We start from the raw sequence: 15,584 nt of genomic DNA, 5'->3' as shown, positions 1-15,584 counted from the left end.
TCTTAATTAGGAGACCTTGCAAGACAACATCATGAAAGTATGGTGCACCTCCTTACTATATTTCAATAATTTATATGAGGTGACGAAAGTCAAATGCTTGGGAACATTCCCTGCTTTTACAGAGTTCACTAATACAGCCCCATGTTTCCGGATTTCTTTTCCTTGTTGTCAAACCAGTCTCTTAGCCTTTTACCTCCTTAGACTAAGTTATTCCCCTGAAGACCATTTCCTAGAATCATAGAATAATTTTGATTGGTGTCATCTAGTTTGGAAAGGACTTCCAAGATCATGAAGTGGAACCTGTGACTGAACATCACCCTTTCAATTAGGCCATGGCACCAAGTGCCACATCAGTTTGTTTCTTGAACACGCGCAGGGATGGTGACTCCACCATTTCCTTGGGGAATTTGTTCCAATGCTTGACCATCTTTCAGTGATGAAATTTTTTGTGATGTTCAACCTGAACCTCCCCAGGCACAGCTTGAGGTTATGTCCTCTCATCATTCACTGGTTGCTTGGGAAAAAAGGCCAACCCCCACTTGGCTACAACCTCCTTTCAGGCAGTTGTAGAGGGTGATAATTAGCCTCCTTTGCAGCAGAGCTGAGGATAAGATCGATTTGTTGCTATAGCTTGCAATTCTTGGAGGACTTTTTTTGAATGCTCATTCCCACAAGCAGCCATGGTAGCAGTGTATTCATAAAGGAGCTTCTGGATTGATATGTGCCTTGCTAATTGTCACATAATACATGCCTTTGAACATATAGATGTGTTTGGAAGATCTACTTGAGCTTGCTCTCTCTGCCAGTCATCTGGCTCCAGTGAGATGCATCAAGTAGAGGTCCACCCCCAATGGGTTAGCAATATTAGCCATCATTACGGTCAAATGATTTTTTTGTTTTAAATCAGATGCTGGTCTCAGGAGGTGTTGCTACCATGACTTTCCAATGACAGCCTTCATACTCCCTGACACACCTTTCCTAGTCACCTGGAGGGGAATGTATGTGGATTTAAAAGGATGAAGGGCTACTCTGTAATCTGGCCTGTTCTCTGAAAACTGTTGTCCTACTGTTGTGATGAACACCCTTTACTTTGTAGGCTGCCTAATCCTTTTTAGCCTGTGACAAGCAAAAATGTATTTATTAGTCAGGCAGTGCTTGTGACTTGCATTGTTGTCCCCAAGACCTCTGTGGAAGACGTTGCCCTAATAAGTAACATTTTCAGCAGCATTTTGTTTCCAAAGTAAAGATGACATAATTCACCTAGTGTGGTTTTTATTTTTAAATGACTAATTTTATGCTAGTCTGCAGAGAAATAAAGAAAAAGAGGTAGAGTCTGTGTTTCATATGCTAAGTTAAGGGGTAAGCCACAGTGATCTGTAGTATTCTAATTCTTTTCATCTACATGTGAGCTCATGAAGAAATTGGAGATTTTTCAGCTGAACCCAGCAGGTAAATATTTCCCATTTTAGCACTCAAATACAGGGAATGAAAAACAGGCAAAATTGGAGGACACAGAATACTCTTGAAGTCTAATCTTCCAAGACAATAATGGAAACTTGGGCTTTTTGAAAATCTGTGTCCTATGCTGGTGAAATAGGTGAACTGAAGCTTTGCTATAATATGTCTATATTTTGTAATATTTTTCTAGATTTCTCCCTAAATATGGCCCCCTATAAAGAGAGAGGTATATTTTGACAAGGAGTGTTCAAAAATTGCTGAAATGAAACTTTGCTGATCAGTCCATCCTTCATGCCTGATTTTCACTGCTTTTTAAGGGATGAAGAAGAGAAAAAAAAATCTCACTCGGATGGTACAGATGAAAAGGATAATGGGAACCAGACAAAAGCTGTCAGTCGAATTGGCAATTCAAATAACCCATTCCTGGACATCCCTCATGACCCCAATGCTGCCGTGTATAAAACTGGATTTCTGGCTCGGAAAATCCATGCAGATATGGATGGAAAGAAAAGTGAGTAATTTTTCAATCCTAATGTGTTATTTTCTTGTTATGTCTTCACAATGCCACTTGCCAATGAGCCCATGTGCTTCTCAAGGCGAATAGTGCTGATTCATTAGGGGAAATAGCAGCAATAACAGGGAACACAACAACTGGATTATCACACTCTCACTGTTAGGCCGGAATTTACAATGCTCAGTCCCATTTGCAGCAGCTCTAATGAATAAGTATAAGAAGTAATGTGAAACAGCAAAGCCTTGTGAATTTTTGGGCTAAAAGAAAATTAATGTAGTGGTTTACAAATAGAAAATAATTTCAAGTGAATTACAGTAGCTGTTCTGGAGTAATTTGATAATTCTCCTTTTCCTTATGTGACACCAGATTGTTCTGGATCTCCCCATCTCCCCTCCTCTCTGGGTCTGTCTTTAAAGAAGAGCTGTTCTTTACCTCTGTTTAGAAGATACTGTTCCCTTCCATACTTTCCCAGCCTTGGGTCGCATATCCAGTGGAGGATGGCAGCTTTTGGCACCAGCAAGCTTTTTACTGTGCAGTTCCCCCCTGCCCCTTTCTTGTACTAATCCTGCTGTGTCTCTTACTTTAATTATTTTCTTCCCTTCTTGTTCTACTTCTGTTTGTGATGTAGTAATTATCCAAGGCCTCTGATGCACCTGTGTGTTTTGCTATTTGGATGTCTTAATTTCTTATCTATAGATCTTGGAAAAAGCTGAGGTTAGTCAAAGCATCTGTGTTTTCCCCAGTAACTGTTGATGACTGCCTATTCATGATTCACATTGGTGGGCTAAATCCCAAAGTCTGGCTTCATGATGGATTTCCAGTAACAGCCAGTCTCTCCTAGGCTAAGCTCTTTGGTGTTCACATGTTTTGCTAATCTATTTTAGAAGGTACAATGAGAGATTATATTTTCAAGATGGAAGTTAACATCTGGGCAACTGGGTTCAGACAGAGGTGTCAAAATCAAGCTGACCTAATTCTTTGTAGTGACTGGACACTCTAAATAGCCTTATCTTTATTAAACATCTTCTTATTCAGCCTTAATAAGTAACTGTGTCTAGTTGCTTTTATTAAATTATTTCTTTAATTATAAATACACTGGCATTCTGGAGATAACTCTTTTATGAGTAATGTAATTAGGGCCATGTTTTCAGAAGTTCCTGCACAATTTAAAGGTCTGTCTTTCTCAAAAGAGTTGCATTCTGGCTTTCCAGGTGCTAATAAAACTTCTTTTGTTTGTTTGTTAGACCTTTTCATATTTCATTTCTAAAGGAGTTCTTGCAGGGCAGAGGTTAGCATGTATGGGATTTCTAATGAAGTGATGTGCTAGAATGCTCATCTGTATTTTCTCAGGAACCTAGTTCTGAGGGCTAAAGCACTTAGCACTTAGAAGAGAAGGATGTATCAGGGACCCGTGGCAAAAACTGAACTGAGCGAATGCCACTTAGAAATAAGGCCTGTTTTGGAGGATGAGAATGATTAACCTCTGGGACAAGGGAGGTAACCTCTTCATCTTTGCTTTCTGTCTTCAGATCAGAATGGGATGCCTTTCTCAGTATCATTCTTTAGTTATGTGTGTGTCAATTTTGGTATGGCGTCAGTGATACACTATATGGATGCTGGTCAGTGGTGTGTGCTTGGTGGGGAGTGAGCTTAGATGTAGGCTTCTGGTCTCTGGTGGTATGACTGTACAGCCTGTGCCTAATTCTGTCCCTCTGGTGCACCCGAATTTCAGACTGCATCCTTCAGCCTTCATGCTGAATTTACTTCCCCCCATCCTGCCACTGCTAGTCTCTAGGAGTTTATGGGCTACATGTGTTGTCTCTGTTATGTTCTTCAACCTCTAACTGACTTTGGCTTTCTTGTGGGGTTAGGTATTTTGCGTATGATTTTGGTTGGCACCCTTTCCTTTCTCAATGCCAGCTTGGGAGTGCAGCAGCAGTAAAGGGGAAGGATGCTCTGGGGAGACACTACATTCTGTGTACTATCCCACTGGTTCTGAGCATTTCCCGTTAGCCTGCTTGGCATGTAGAAAGACTGCTTCTTTCTGAAAACTGCCATGGTGCAGAGCTCAGACGTAGTTGTGTAGGGGCAATGCCTGCCTGTCTTCAAGAGCACAAAGACTGGATCTCTGTGGCTCTCTGTGGTTCTCTGTGGCCTGCTTTCTGCACTGCTACTGTTCCTTTCTGATCCAGTCCATGGCTATCATCAGGGTTGTTGTATTACTTTCTCTCATAGCAGGTACATACAGGCATTGTGCTGTTGCATTGTCCTAAGTTACATTACATAGTTCGAAGGAGGTTTAACGCAGGACTAATGTAGCTCTCCTGTAGCGTGTACAAAGTGTAAAAATGGATCTGATTTAAATGGGTTTTCATTTGTTTTCTTTCCAGCTCCCCGGGGAAAACGAGGCTGGAAAACCTTTTATGCTGTGCTGAAGGGAACGGTCCTGTACTTGCAGAAGGTAGGGGAAATCACTGTCTTTTGAAAACTAATTGAAGACGGATAAAGCAGCACGCATCCTCTCCCCTCTCTCAGCGTACCTCCAGGCTCCTTTCCCTCGGATGCACAGCATGGCTGGTGTCCCTACCCCCACCCTATTAACACACACATTCAGGCATGAATCCTCTCATTGACACCGTCTCCCTTTTCACAATTCCAAGTTCAGTTCCACTGGCCGCATCCCCATGTGCACCCTGTAAGTTCCAGTATATGCCACTGCTGTCTCATATGGCTGGAAAAAACAGCCAGCTTCACCAGCAAAGACAGTGTCACCTCTCTGTGTTGTGCATGCATTCCTCTAGGCTGCTTTTAACTTTGCATTTCATATGTATGACTTCCCCTTCTGTAAGGTTGTCCTCCTTTCCCACCTTTTCATAGTACTCTTTTCTGCAGTGCCTGCAAGATCAGCTGCAAAACAATTGAACAACAGCTTGGCTTTGGTAGGAATCTGCAGCTTCCGTTCCTTTACGAAATTGAAGGATGAAAGAATACTTTTTTCCCACAAAGCAAGAAAGGACTAGTTTCTAACAAAATGCGCTTCCTGACAGCAAGGTGCCTAAAAAAAAGTCAGATGAAACCCTTCAAGCCTTTTGTTGCAAGCTTAAATATATTATAGTACATTTTTAACTACACTGTTAGAACATAAAATGCAACATATGAGTGAGAACTGTCAAAATCAAGTAAATGGCAACAGCTAAGTAGGTTGTTAAGGCTTTTTGCCCTCCAATATAGATGAAATATTCATGGAATAGATGCTGCTTGTCCAGACTGCCCTATATTGCAGAAGTATTCTTCTTTGAAAGCTGTTTTACATTTTCACTCAAAACCTGATAGTTTTGTAACTATCAGGAGTGCAAGTACATACTGCTGTTTCCTCCTCCCCTGCTGTGTCTTTCTGAAGTTACTGGTTTCACTGAAGCCAACCTTAATAGTCTCTTGAGAAGACAGAGTGATTTGAATCAGATTATTATAGCATGATGTTCACAAGGTGAATGCTTGGGGTGCAGTACCTTTTTGAGGGGGCTGAAATCCTGAAACAGACAAAACAATCCGCAGTCAGGATAGAAGATTTGGGCTGTAAGTTGGATGTGATATGCTCAGAGCCAGTGCAAGAGACTAAAACCAAGTCTGCTGAATCCCAAGTCCTTTTGCTGAGAACATGTTCAGGTATTACTAAAATGCCTTCATGGCAGGCTTGTACTTGCCCTTTTCTGAACAAAGTGGATCTATCTGCTTCAGTTTCTAAAATAAGTAATCTTTAATGTTCACCTGAAAAAACTGTGTGGTTCTCTGAGAAATAAGAAGGCTCCTTTTTTGAAAAACAATATTTAATTCCTTATTTGATATTCAAGGGAAAGAACTGAATATACTGTCTATTTTCGCACCTTAATTAAATATTTTATGACTATTGCTAGCATATTAGTTTAAAATGCTTTCTGTTTAGTAAAATGTAGAGATGTTGATGTAGCATGCAAATTTTCTACAGATTGCTGCCTTTTCCCCTGTTACCCTCCATGCTTTCAGGAACAGGGAGTAATTTCACGTATGACTGCATCTTTGCAGAACGAAATGCTTTGTTGGAATTCTTGTTTTTATTTTTTTGTTAGTTGTGTATTTTGCACTTCTCAGAGCACTTGAATTCAGTCGCTACTGGGCAGTACTTTGCAGAGCTGTGTTCTTCCATTTGAATGGGAGCCATCCATTGCATTGAACCCATCTTACTGTTGCACACTGCCAAGCAAGGCTTTTGCTTTTGTGCTGTGAAAGGTTGACAGAAGGGAGTGATGGGAGGTAACTCATTCCAAGAGTCATGGGGCAGCTGTGAGCCTCCCCATGGTTCCTCTGGCCGCTGCTCAGCCACATGCTGCAGGTGTGAAAAAGCTGTAATTTCAGCTTCAGAGGGTCCACCAAGGCTTTCCTTCTGCACAGAAATAAACTTTACTCTGTTAGGGATGTAGTATCATAGAAGGTGAAGGTGCCTGAGTTAAAAAAATACACAGCTAGGCCAAGTAGTTATAGTAAAGGTTGCTGAACTGCTGTTTCCATCTGTAGAAACAGCAGTTCTAGAACTACAGTTCTTCTGTAGAAAATATTCTAGTTTTAGGAATTACTGAAGTATTTTAGAATAGTTTGATTTCTTTGCAGAAGTGCATTGTTCTGGAAATAGTCCTGGACAAAGGATTGCCTTGGCTCAGTTCACCTTAGTTCTCCCTTGATTATAGAGGAGGTGAAGCTGACGTAGTGCAGTAGGGCGGGGTGCATTCACAAGCACATCCTCTTTCTCTCATTCCCCATATCCTTGTGTAAATGACATCTGGGATGGTGGTTTCATTGTACTATTCTCTCGAAAGGTTGCAATTTACTGCAGCCTCGAGACACGTGAAAAGTCTCTGTTTCGGCCCACGCCTTCGATGAATGAGTCAGACCTCTTCATTTCTTGGTCTCAGAGTTGTTTATTGTATCTTATCTATAAAAATTTTTCTCCTGCCCTGCTGAGGTCCATCCAGCAGGACAGTACCAGGCACTCTGCCTGCCCCTGGGGCGGTGTTATCTCTTTATACTAAAAACTACTTATGAAGTGTTTACAATTATTTTCGAATACTTATCACGTGTGTTAGACAGTGAGCTTCTACTCTAAACCAATCTAAAAGTGCCAACATCACAGCAGATAGAGGTAGAGAAGAAGAAGAAGAAGAAAGGCTGGACATGCCCAAGTCCCTCTATCTTGCCCCCAAAACCCCTATTCTATAAACCCCAAAAATCTATTTTTTCACCCAGTGATAATTTTATTATTACACTACTTAAACTGCTGTGGCTTGCATGTCTTCATACAAAGCTGGTAATTTGCTCCAGGGGTCATAATCAAACTCACAGGTGTTCTGGGTTGTGTGCCAGGGTCTCTGAGCCCTCTGGCAAGGGTCCTGGCAACTCTGGACACCCAGAGGGATGTCCTGAGTAGCGACACTATTCAAGCAGAATAGAGAGAAATCTCGCTGTACAGGTGCTGTGTACACACAAACACATTTACAAACCTTGGCAGTATTGCTTTCTGTGTTCATCTGTAACTCAGCTGTTCCCTCAAGACACTATTGTAATATAAATATTAATTTTTCATAGCAGCTGTGATTCCCCCAGTGGGCAGTGTGATCCCAATTCTGCTGTCTCTCTGTTTGCACTGTTGTTCTCCCTGTTTTGCTGTCAAAGGCCATGTATGAGAATATTTTGTAAATGGTGGTCACTTGAGATTTACTGAGGATTTTTCTGGACAGCCTTGTCTCCCTGCCCACCTTTTTTTTTCCCATTGGAATGATACCAGTGCTAATTCCTGTGGTGTGTATTGTATTGTTCTTAAATAAGTGATTTAGGAGAGATGGTTTCTGAAATCTGAATAGTGAGCACAGAGGGCACTGGAGGAACTCAGTGAAGATGTTCACAATTAACCAACTAAACATGCCTGAGCAGTATTATATAAAATAAGAAGTTTGACATGTTTGGGACATTGGTTGTGTCTCTGGGCATCCTCAGGCCAAGGTTAATTTCCTGCCCTCTGTTCATAGCAAGAGGAAATTGCAAAGTAGCAGCTTGACAGAATGTCTGTTCACTAGACTGACATGGGATGTGATGTGCATACACAAGAGAAGCTTATAAGGAGAGGACATAAGGCTGACCTCGCTTCCTTGCTAGAAATTGCTTCTGGGCAAACAGTGCATGACATGAACCTTCCTGTTTTGTTTGGACTCTTCTGTGAGGTTTGAAACATCTTTGCTCTTTGATGTGGCACTTTATAATCTTGCAGGCTTCAGGGCTTTTAATATAAGTTTTCTCAAATTTCCTCTGTTAAAAATAAAATTAAAAATAAAAATAGAGAAAGGCCAGACTCATTTGAAATGTTTGGTGGTGAGACTTTCTGGAAGAGAATCTTGCAGCCGTCGCATGCAGCTACATGGAGACATCCATCCATGTTACAGTGACTGATAAGAAAAGACAAATGTCATTCTCTGGTTTACCAAAAATGTATTTAGAAATACCCTGACTCTGGGTCATCAAGATGTGGGAAAGTCATTCTCCAGGAGTTTGAGAAAGATTAATTCAGCATGCCATTGCATTGTATGCAGCACTCACATCAGCCTTCAGCTGACAGACAGATCATAGTTTCTTTCTGCCTCCATATATATTTCTTGCCACTGTCTAGGTCTAACTTTAGAGAGCTGCCTTCCATTTCAGCTCAACCTGAACGCTGACACCAGCACATGCTGTCTTTGACAGCTTAGGCAAAAATGGATGTTCCTACTCCCCTAGCATTCCCTACCAGTCAAAAAGAGTTGCAGGCCTTGGAGAAGGAATTTTGGCAGCACATTCATGTCCTTAAAGCTTTCTCAGGCTGGCAAACTATGTGGAGACATTTCCGGTATGCTGATCAGTGCCTTTGGAGAAGCTGGCAGAGCCCCAGCTGTCAAGGTAGATTGCAGCCAACTGATCTGGTAGGATTAGCAAGGATTACCATGAATACTTTCTGTTGGAAAGGAGGATTTATCAGCCAGGGCTGCTTCTGGGGCTGCCCAAATGTGGACTTTTTCTGAAGCAGGTTTAGTCACCAGAGCAAGTTGTAGACATTGGATGCAGCTCACAGAGGAAGCTAGGAGGCAACAAGCTAAGTGATAGCTGATACTGTCTCTAGGGAATACTATGAGGTAAGATAAAGTATCATGTATTTGAGGCCTGTCTAAGTCCATTTCCTGGCTCTGAGATTTTCTCAGTCTTCCTGGACGATGGAGCCAGTCATTTCCCCCAAAACTACCACCAAGAAAATCAGCTTGTGAGCCCTTACAGGAAGGGCCTTGACCTGAGGTCTTGCCTCCTCCATCTTCAAGACAGGGTATGCCAGACTTCCTTGAAAAAGGTTTAAAGAATGCCCTAAAGTGGGCAGAGGCAAAATCCTTCAAGACAGACAGATGCCTCCAAATCTTGCTGAGTCTCAATTTTTGAGAGAAGGACATTTGGCTTTGCTCACTGCCGGGCCTTGTAAACCCCTTATACCACAGATCTTTACTTGGAGGCTGCCCTTTGGTCACCTGTGCAGTAATGCTCTACCTTTCTGCTGGGTCTGCCAGACGTGTGGTGGGTTGTGCTCTTGTCTAGCTCCAGATAGAGGAGGTGGTCTGGCAGGACTGCTGGATAGCTTCCTCTTCTCAGGTTAAGTGTCTGAGCAGCAGTGTGGGAAGTTGGTGGGCTTGCACTAGCAAGATCTCCATGAAAAAGGATGAGACATGCCAGAGGAGCAAGATGTTTTCTCCCACCTTCCAAGAGCTGGTCAACACAGCTGGTGACTTCCTATCCACTAAAACTCAATCTGGAGAGCCCCAGCCCAGCCTGGCTGAAAGCTCAGATACCTTTGGCAGTGGCATAGATTCCCCTGGCTCCAGCCCTATTTGGTGTGCTGCCAGAGAAGTTCTGTAAATGAATTCATGCACATTAAGCAGCTCTTCTCTCAGGCGGGTGTCTCCCTGGACACCTTGACCTGAGTTAGTGCTATCCCTGCACATACTCTGGGTACTGCTAAACCTCATCTCGTACATTGTGTTCAAGTGCAGGATCAATAGTTACCATGCCTGCAGGGAGTTATTTCACTGCTTTGCAGCTGTCACACTTGGTGCATATTCCAGGTGAGACTGATTTCTGTGATACACTAAGGGGAAGAAATGGAGTCAATTACAGACTGTTTTGGCCTGCCCTTCAGAAAAAAAGTGATGCAGCCTTGGTGGAAAATCACTTTTCTTTCAAAAAGCTCCTGTCTTTCCCAGGCCGTTTATAGTCAGGCGGGCTTTGGATGGAACTTGTGGCTACATTATCATGACCTTGTCCAGCTTCTGTCACTCAGAAGATCAAAAACTGCTTCCAGGCTGATGCTTGAAAAACAAGAGTCCCTGGGTTTGCCATCTGGTGTTAGGAGTGGTGCTGTTACTGTGTCAGAAACCCAGACAGGGCTGTGCTTGCCATTTGTAGACCCTCATCAGAGGGACATGAGGGAGTTTGCTGTAATTTTCTTTGTGGACTTGGTAAGGAGGCCACTCTAGTGTGTGAGGGCTTGCCTAGGAGCACCTGCAAAGGTAATTGGTTGAGAAAAATTAAAATCAGGCAGCAGAGGCTGAGAACCAAGTAGCTGAGCCAGTGGAGTTGGGGAGCTGATTATGAAGAATTCTTGAAATGAAGACAAATAATCCACAGCTGTTGTCATAGTCAAATACTTCCTGCTTACATCTCTTCCTGTCAAGCAAACAGTAGAACTACTTCTCTCCTTTGGAAAGACATCAAAACAGAGAAAGAAAGAAATAAAGAAGGAGAAAGGATAACATGTTAAAGGTAGTGGAAACCACAAGTCAGGTTGCACTTAGTTCATATACTCTATTACTATTTCTGAACTCTGGAATAAGGTTTTTTCCCTAGGCTAAGGACAAAGGAATTGTACATGCAGAAATTAAATGCCATACATTTTCCCCCTGCTATCTCCTGCAGGATGAATATAAGCCAGAAAAGGCTTTGTCGGAGGAAGATCTGAAGAATGCAGTTAGTGTGCACCATGCGCTGGCATCCAAGGCAACAGACTATGAGAAGAAACCCAATGTCCTCAAGCTTAAAACAGCAGATTGGAGAGTCCTGCTTTTCCAAGCCCAGTAAGTGCTCTCCTCGTGCCACTCATTGAGGAAAGAAAGTAGTGCTGAAGGAGGAATAAATTCCTGCCTGTACAGGTTAAAACAGAGGCTTAAGAGGTTCAATCTGTTTATTTGATCAGAAATAAGATTAAGTAGTAATGTGATTAGAATGCACAAGTAGTGCATGAGAAAGAAACATTGGTTTTAAGAGGCTTTTTAATCTAGCTGAAAGAGGCATAACAAGATGCAGGAGTTAGAAGCTGAAGCTTCAGGAAATTCAATTTGGAAGCAAGGCACAAACTTATAACAGTCAGGATGATTAATCATTGAAGCAAATGACCAAAGGCAGTCTTGGATTGTCTGTCTCCTGATGTCATCAAATCTTAGCTGGATGTCTTTCTAGAAGATGTGCTGTGGTTAGAAACAAAATTACTACTTAATACAAGGATGACTTGATAAAGTTTTTCATGCTGTGATATCCAGACATAACAGATGACCTGCTTTTTGCTTCTGAGCCCTTTTCTACTGAGATCCATATTAAACCTCCTAGAGATCTGAAGTGTCCAGCACAACTGAGACCTTTGGACATACATCTGAATCAGGGCATTAGTTGTCTCTGTCAGCTATGTTACTGGGATTGGATTAGGGAAAGATGTGTGCTAGAGTGAGATATGGACCTAACCACAAGCTAGCCTGTGACTGAGTTACTTAGCACTAACTGCTTGCAAACAAAGTCAAGAAGATGGAACAGACTCTTAAGACTTGTCCAGTTTTGGCTTTTCTGACTTCTAAAATACTATAGAAGAAGTGGAAGGAGGTAGACAAGGCTGAGGCAGCAAGTGCTTATTATGTGTTGCTTCCTCAGGAGCCAAGAAGAAATGCAGACCTGGATCAATAAGATTAACTGTGTGGCAGCTGTCTTCTCTGCACCGCCATTTCCAGCAGCCATTGGTTCTCAGAAGAAGTTCAGTCGCCCACTCCTGCCAGCCACCACAACAAAGCTATCTCAGGTGAGGCATTTTTATACAGAGGGTAGATGATAATGATTTCTCTTTCTGTCCAGGCACTGGATGGTGGTCTTTGTCACTGTTTTATAGCTGTTGCTGCTGGCAGTCCTAGGAGGAGAAGGCTTGCATAATAAATCTCTGCTCATTTCCTCATGCAAGATTTGAAGTGGGGGGAGAAAAGGAACGCTCTCAAATACAATTGATTTATATTTTTAAAGAAAATAGTACCAGATAAAGAATTTTCTTCTTGTGCTTATGGCCCTGCAGAGGACATTTCAGATACTGATTGATGGGATTTTTTTGGATTTGAGTGTTTATGAAAGCCACTCATTTCAGAAGATGTGGGCATACTCCTGGTCCTTGGCTTATTGAATTGATAAAAGGTGAAAGCTGATGCATCAGACAAACATCAATTATATTTCTCCCGTCTAGATTTTCTAGACTCCATTTATCAGCTCAGGGATTTCTTGTATAATATATATTTATAAACTGTGTGTGACATGAGTCTCTTCAGTCTCCCTTGTGATCACACAAGCTTTTAGCATCCCATGGCAAGGAGTTTCACAGCTCTACTGCTTCTTGCACAAACACACGTATTTCTGCTTGTCTCAGACTGGCTGTGTCAGATGCTTGTGCCCATAGCTTTTTGTATCTTGGGAGATGCAATGCCTGCCTGGAATTCCTCCTGCACTGGCAGGAACATCATACTGACAGAATGACAGAGGTTATACTTCATGACATCTTCCTGTAGCTATTAAAGTGATCTGCCCATGCTGGATTGCTTCTTAAATGCATTTATTGGGGTTTTTTTTTACTGTCTTCATAGCTTAGCAACTATCCTTAGAAACCACTGTCTCAAAATCTGTATTTCTGTAAGGGTATGGGGATTTTAGGTTGCCCGTGCTTTTTCCCTCTCCATGACAGCAGCCTTTCTTCTTACAGTGTGGTGACTGACTTACTGTTTTTTGTTCTGGGTTAAATTTATGTAAAAAAACTATACTAACTTGTCTCATCCTTTTGGTTTTAGTTTTTGCTCATGCGTACCTTTTTAAAATACAGTATGGTGCTTCCATAATTTACCCCAGTCACCAAGGGAAGCTTTTTTACTCATTGTTGTTCTGTATGATTGTTCCATTTAGCATGTTGTTTCCTAGTCTCATTGTTTCTGTTTAATCTGGAAAGGGAAAAGATAGATTACAACCCTATGGTTTGTATCTTGAAGAAGGAAAAACATGAAAAGTGGAATAAGATAAGCTGTTTTAGATAAGCAGAAGAATGTTAAGTGTTCAAAATAGATAAATTCAAAGGGAAGCAGAAACATGTCTGCTTTCATCTGTCAGTGTGGAAAAGCTGCCAGCAGGCTGTTTCTCATGGAAAAAAACCCAACAAATTGTCAGATGCCTGTGGTTGATGTTTACAATTTTATGGAATGAGTCATTATGGACACTGCTTCTTCAAAGGGTCTGTTCCTAGTCAGCCAGAAGTCGAGGTGCAGTGAGGACCTAGCATGGGTAAGGAAGGAGAGGCTGGACATGATGACAGGTTGTGCAAGATCGTTGTACCAGATTTTCTTTCAAAAGCAGAGCAGTGTATGATCTTGGTTAGTCCAACCAAGGAGGGATGTGACAAAGCTATATATAAAGGAGCAACCAGTCTAGAAAAGACCTACTAGGATGTTAGTTTTTTTCTTTTTTTCTGAGAATGCACAGCACATACAAAAGCTCCAAAGATAGTGCCCTGGAAATGACAAGTGCTGTATTAGTAGGTGCTCAAAGACCTCCTGTCATCAGGCTGTAGAACTCACTACCACAGGATGTCCCTGGGACCAGGGAATCACCACAATGTAAAGAGTGATTGGGCACTAATGAGAGAGCATGCACATTTAGGGTAGTAACTAAGAGCAGTAAGAATTTTTTGGCAATCAGTAGCAAGGGGTTTCAGCCCTATGATATTTAGGCAGAGGCAAATTATCCCAAATGTTTCTCTCTTCAGTTCTCCTGCAAAAGAATTGAAACACAAGATTAGCTGGGTCTTAGCTATCGTCATCTGTAGAAGTTTCCCCCCTTTCTGCTGTTTTCCACAGCTCCAGCTCAGTGAGCCAGGAGGCTCAGTCCCTAGTGTGACTCAGTGCAGTGCAGGCATATCTGAGCTAGGTTTGAAGCTGTGGGCTTCATCTGAGCTGTGGGCTGTGCTCAGAACCACACCACAGAGGGACGACACTGGCAGCTGTTCCCTCCTCTGAGGTGAGGTGCCTACACAGGAGCTGACCTGGGTACTACCTCTTGGCTAATTCACCAATATCTGCATGATCACGTGTCTATTTTGGACTTACCTAATACAAACATATTTTCATATCCAAGCCTAGAAATGGACAGAAGGCCATTCTGCAGGAGATGAAAACCTTCTGAGATGAGGGAAGGTTAGCTGACAGATGGACTGGAGGAAGTGAGTGGGCCTGGGTTTATGATAAAGGAAATTGCCTAGAAGGTGGGAGTAGCAGCTCCTCACTTTCTCCAACTGCACAGAGGGATAAAAACTGGTAGCAGCTTAGCAAAATGAGATACTTTTTGGGGACTGGACAGCCCTTTCTCTTCTGAGTGCACTGTATTGTTCTAAACAAATTGAAGCCACATACCAGAGAGCTTTTGGCAGTGCAGAAATAAAAGGTGGGGCCCTGACTTCATGTCTTTTCTATCCGGGAAGGAACTCTTTTTACATTTCAATAACCTCAGGCAGAATCTTCACCTGTCTCATTTTGCCCTTGGTTTGTCAGCATACACAACAGTCTTAATTTACAAAAAAATGTGTTAGAGCAAAAGTGTCATATTGTCAGTATTGCTTGGCAGCAAGCTGCTTCCGTTGCTCACAGCAAGGCAATGGATGACAGGTTTGCTCTCCTTCCCAGTTGCATCTGCTAGCTGCTGAGTTTTTCTGCAAGCTTGGCCACTTTGAGTGCCTTTGAGAGAGCTGTTGGTGGCAGCGCTTTGGGATGACAGACCTTATCAATCTAAGAAAAAGAAACTATGAGGTATTATTGTACAGGAACCTCTCTGTTTTTCTTTGCTTATTGGATATTTTGGATTCTGTCACCTAAGTGCCTAATGTGTTTCTGAAGGATGAACAGCTGAAGTCCCATGAAGCTAAGCTGAAGCAGATCTCCACTGAGCTTGCTGAACATCGCTCCTATCCTCCTGACAAGAAGCTCAAAGGCAAGGAAGTAGATGATTACAAACTGAAGGACCACTATCTGGAGTTTGAGGTATATATGGGAAACATTATTACTTTTACTTTTTCGGTATGGATGGTCTTATATTTGGGGTACAGTCCTGAAGTTCTTAATTTTTCACTTTACTTCCCTAGAAAGTGTTTTCTTGCTAGGCAGAAAAGTCACAGCAATTGCAGATACTGGGATGTGGCTCTTCTTTCTGGTGAGAACTTTCTTAGTGAATTTAGCTC

At 42.2% G+C, this 15,584-nt stretch overlaps 1 protein-coding gene across 5 annotated transcripts in view; it reads left to right on the top strand.

The window, feature by feature from the left end:
- PSD3 (pleckstrin and Sec7 domain containing 3) overlaps positions 1 to 15,584 on the top strand; it is a 120,907-nt gene that overhangs the window by 89,859 nt on the left and 15,464 nt on the right. For all 5 annotated transcript variants that reach the window (XM_018920928.3, XM_050986513.1, XM_050986512.1 and 2 more), the window contains 5 exons: positions 1,776 to 1,969; positions 4,363 to 4,433; positions 10,985 to 11,142; positions 11,987 to 12,131; positions 15,244 to 15,387. In XM_018920928.3, coding sequence (XP_018776473.1) covers positions 1,776 to 1,969; positions 4,363 to 4,433; positions 10,985 to 11,142; positions 11,987 to 12,131; positions 15,244 to 15,387 — 712 coding nt within the window. The remainder of the gene's footprint in view (positions 1 to 1,775; positions 1,970 to 4,362; positions 4,434 to 10,984; positions 11,143 to 11,986; positions 12,132 to 15,243; positions 15,388 to 15,584) is intronic.

Source organism: Serinus canaria, chromosome Z, assembly GCF_022539315.1.
Source record: "Serinus canaria isolate serCan28SL12 chromosome Z, serCan2020, whole genome shotgun sequence".
In the NCBI taxonomy this organism is placed as follows: Eukaryota; Metazoa; Chordata; class Aves; order Passeriformes; family Fringillidae; genus Serinus; species Serinus canaria.
Note: the sequence above shows the minus strand (reverse complement) of the source record. Positions and strands in the feature narration are given on the sequence as shown.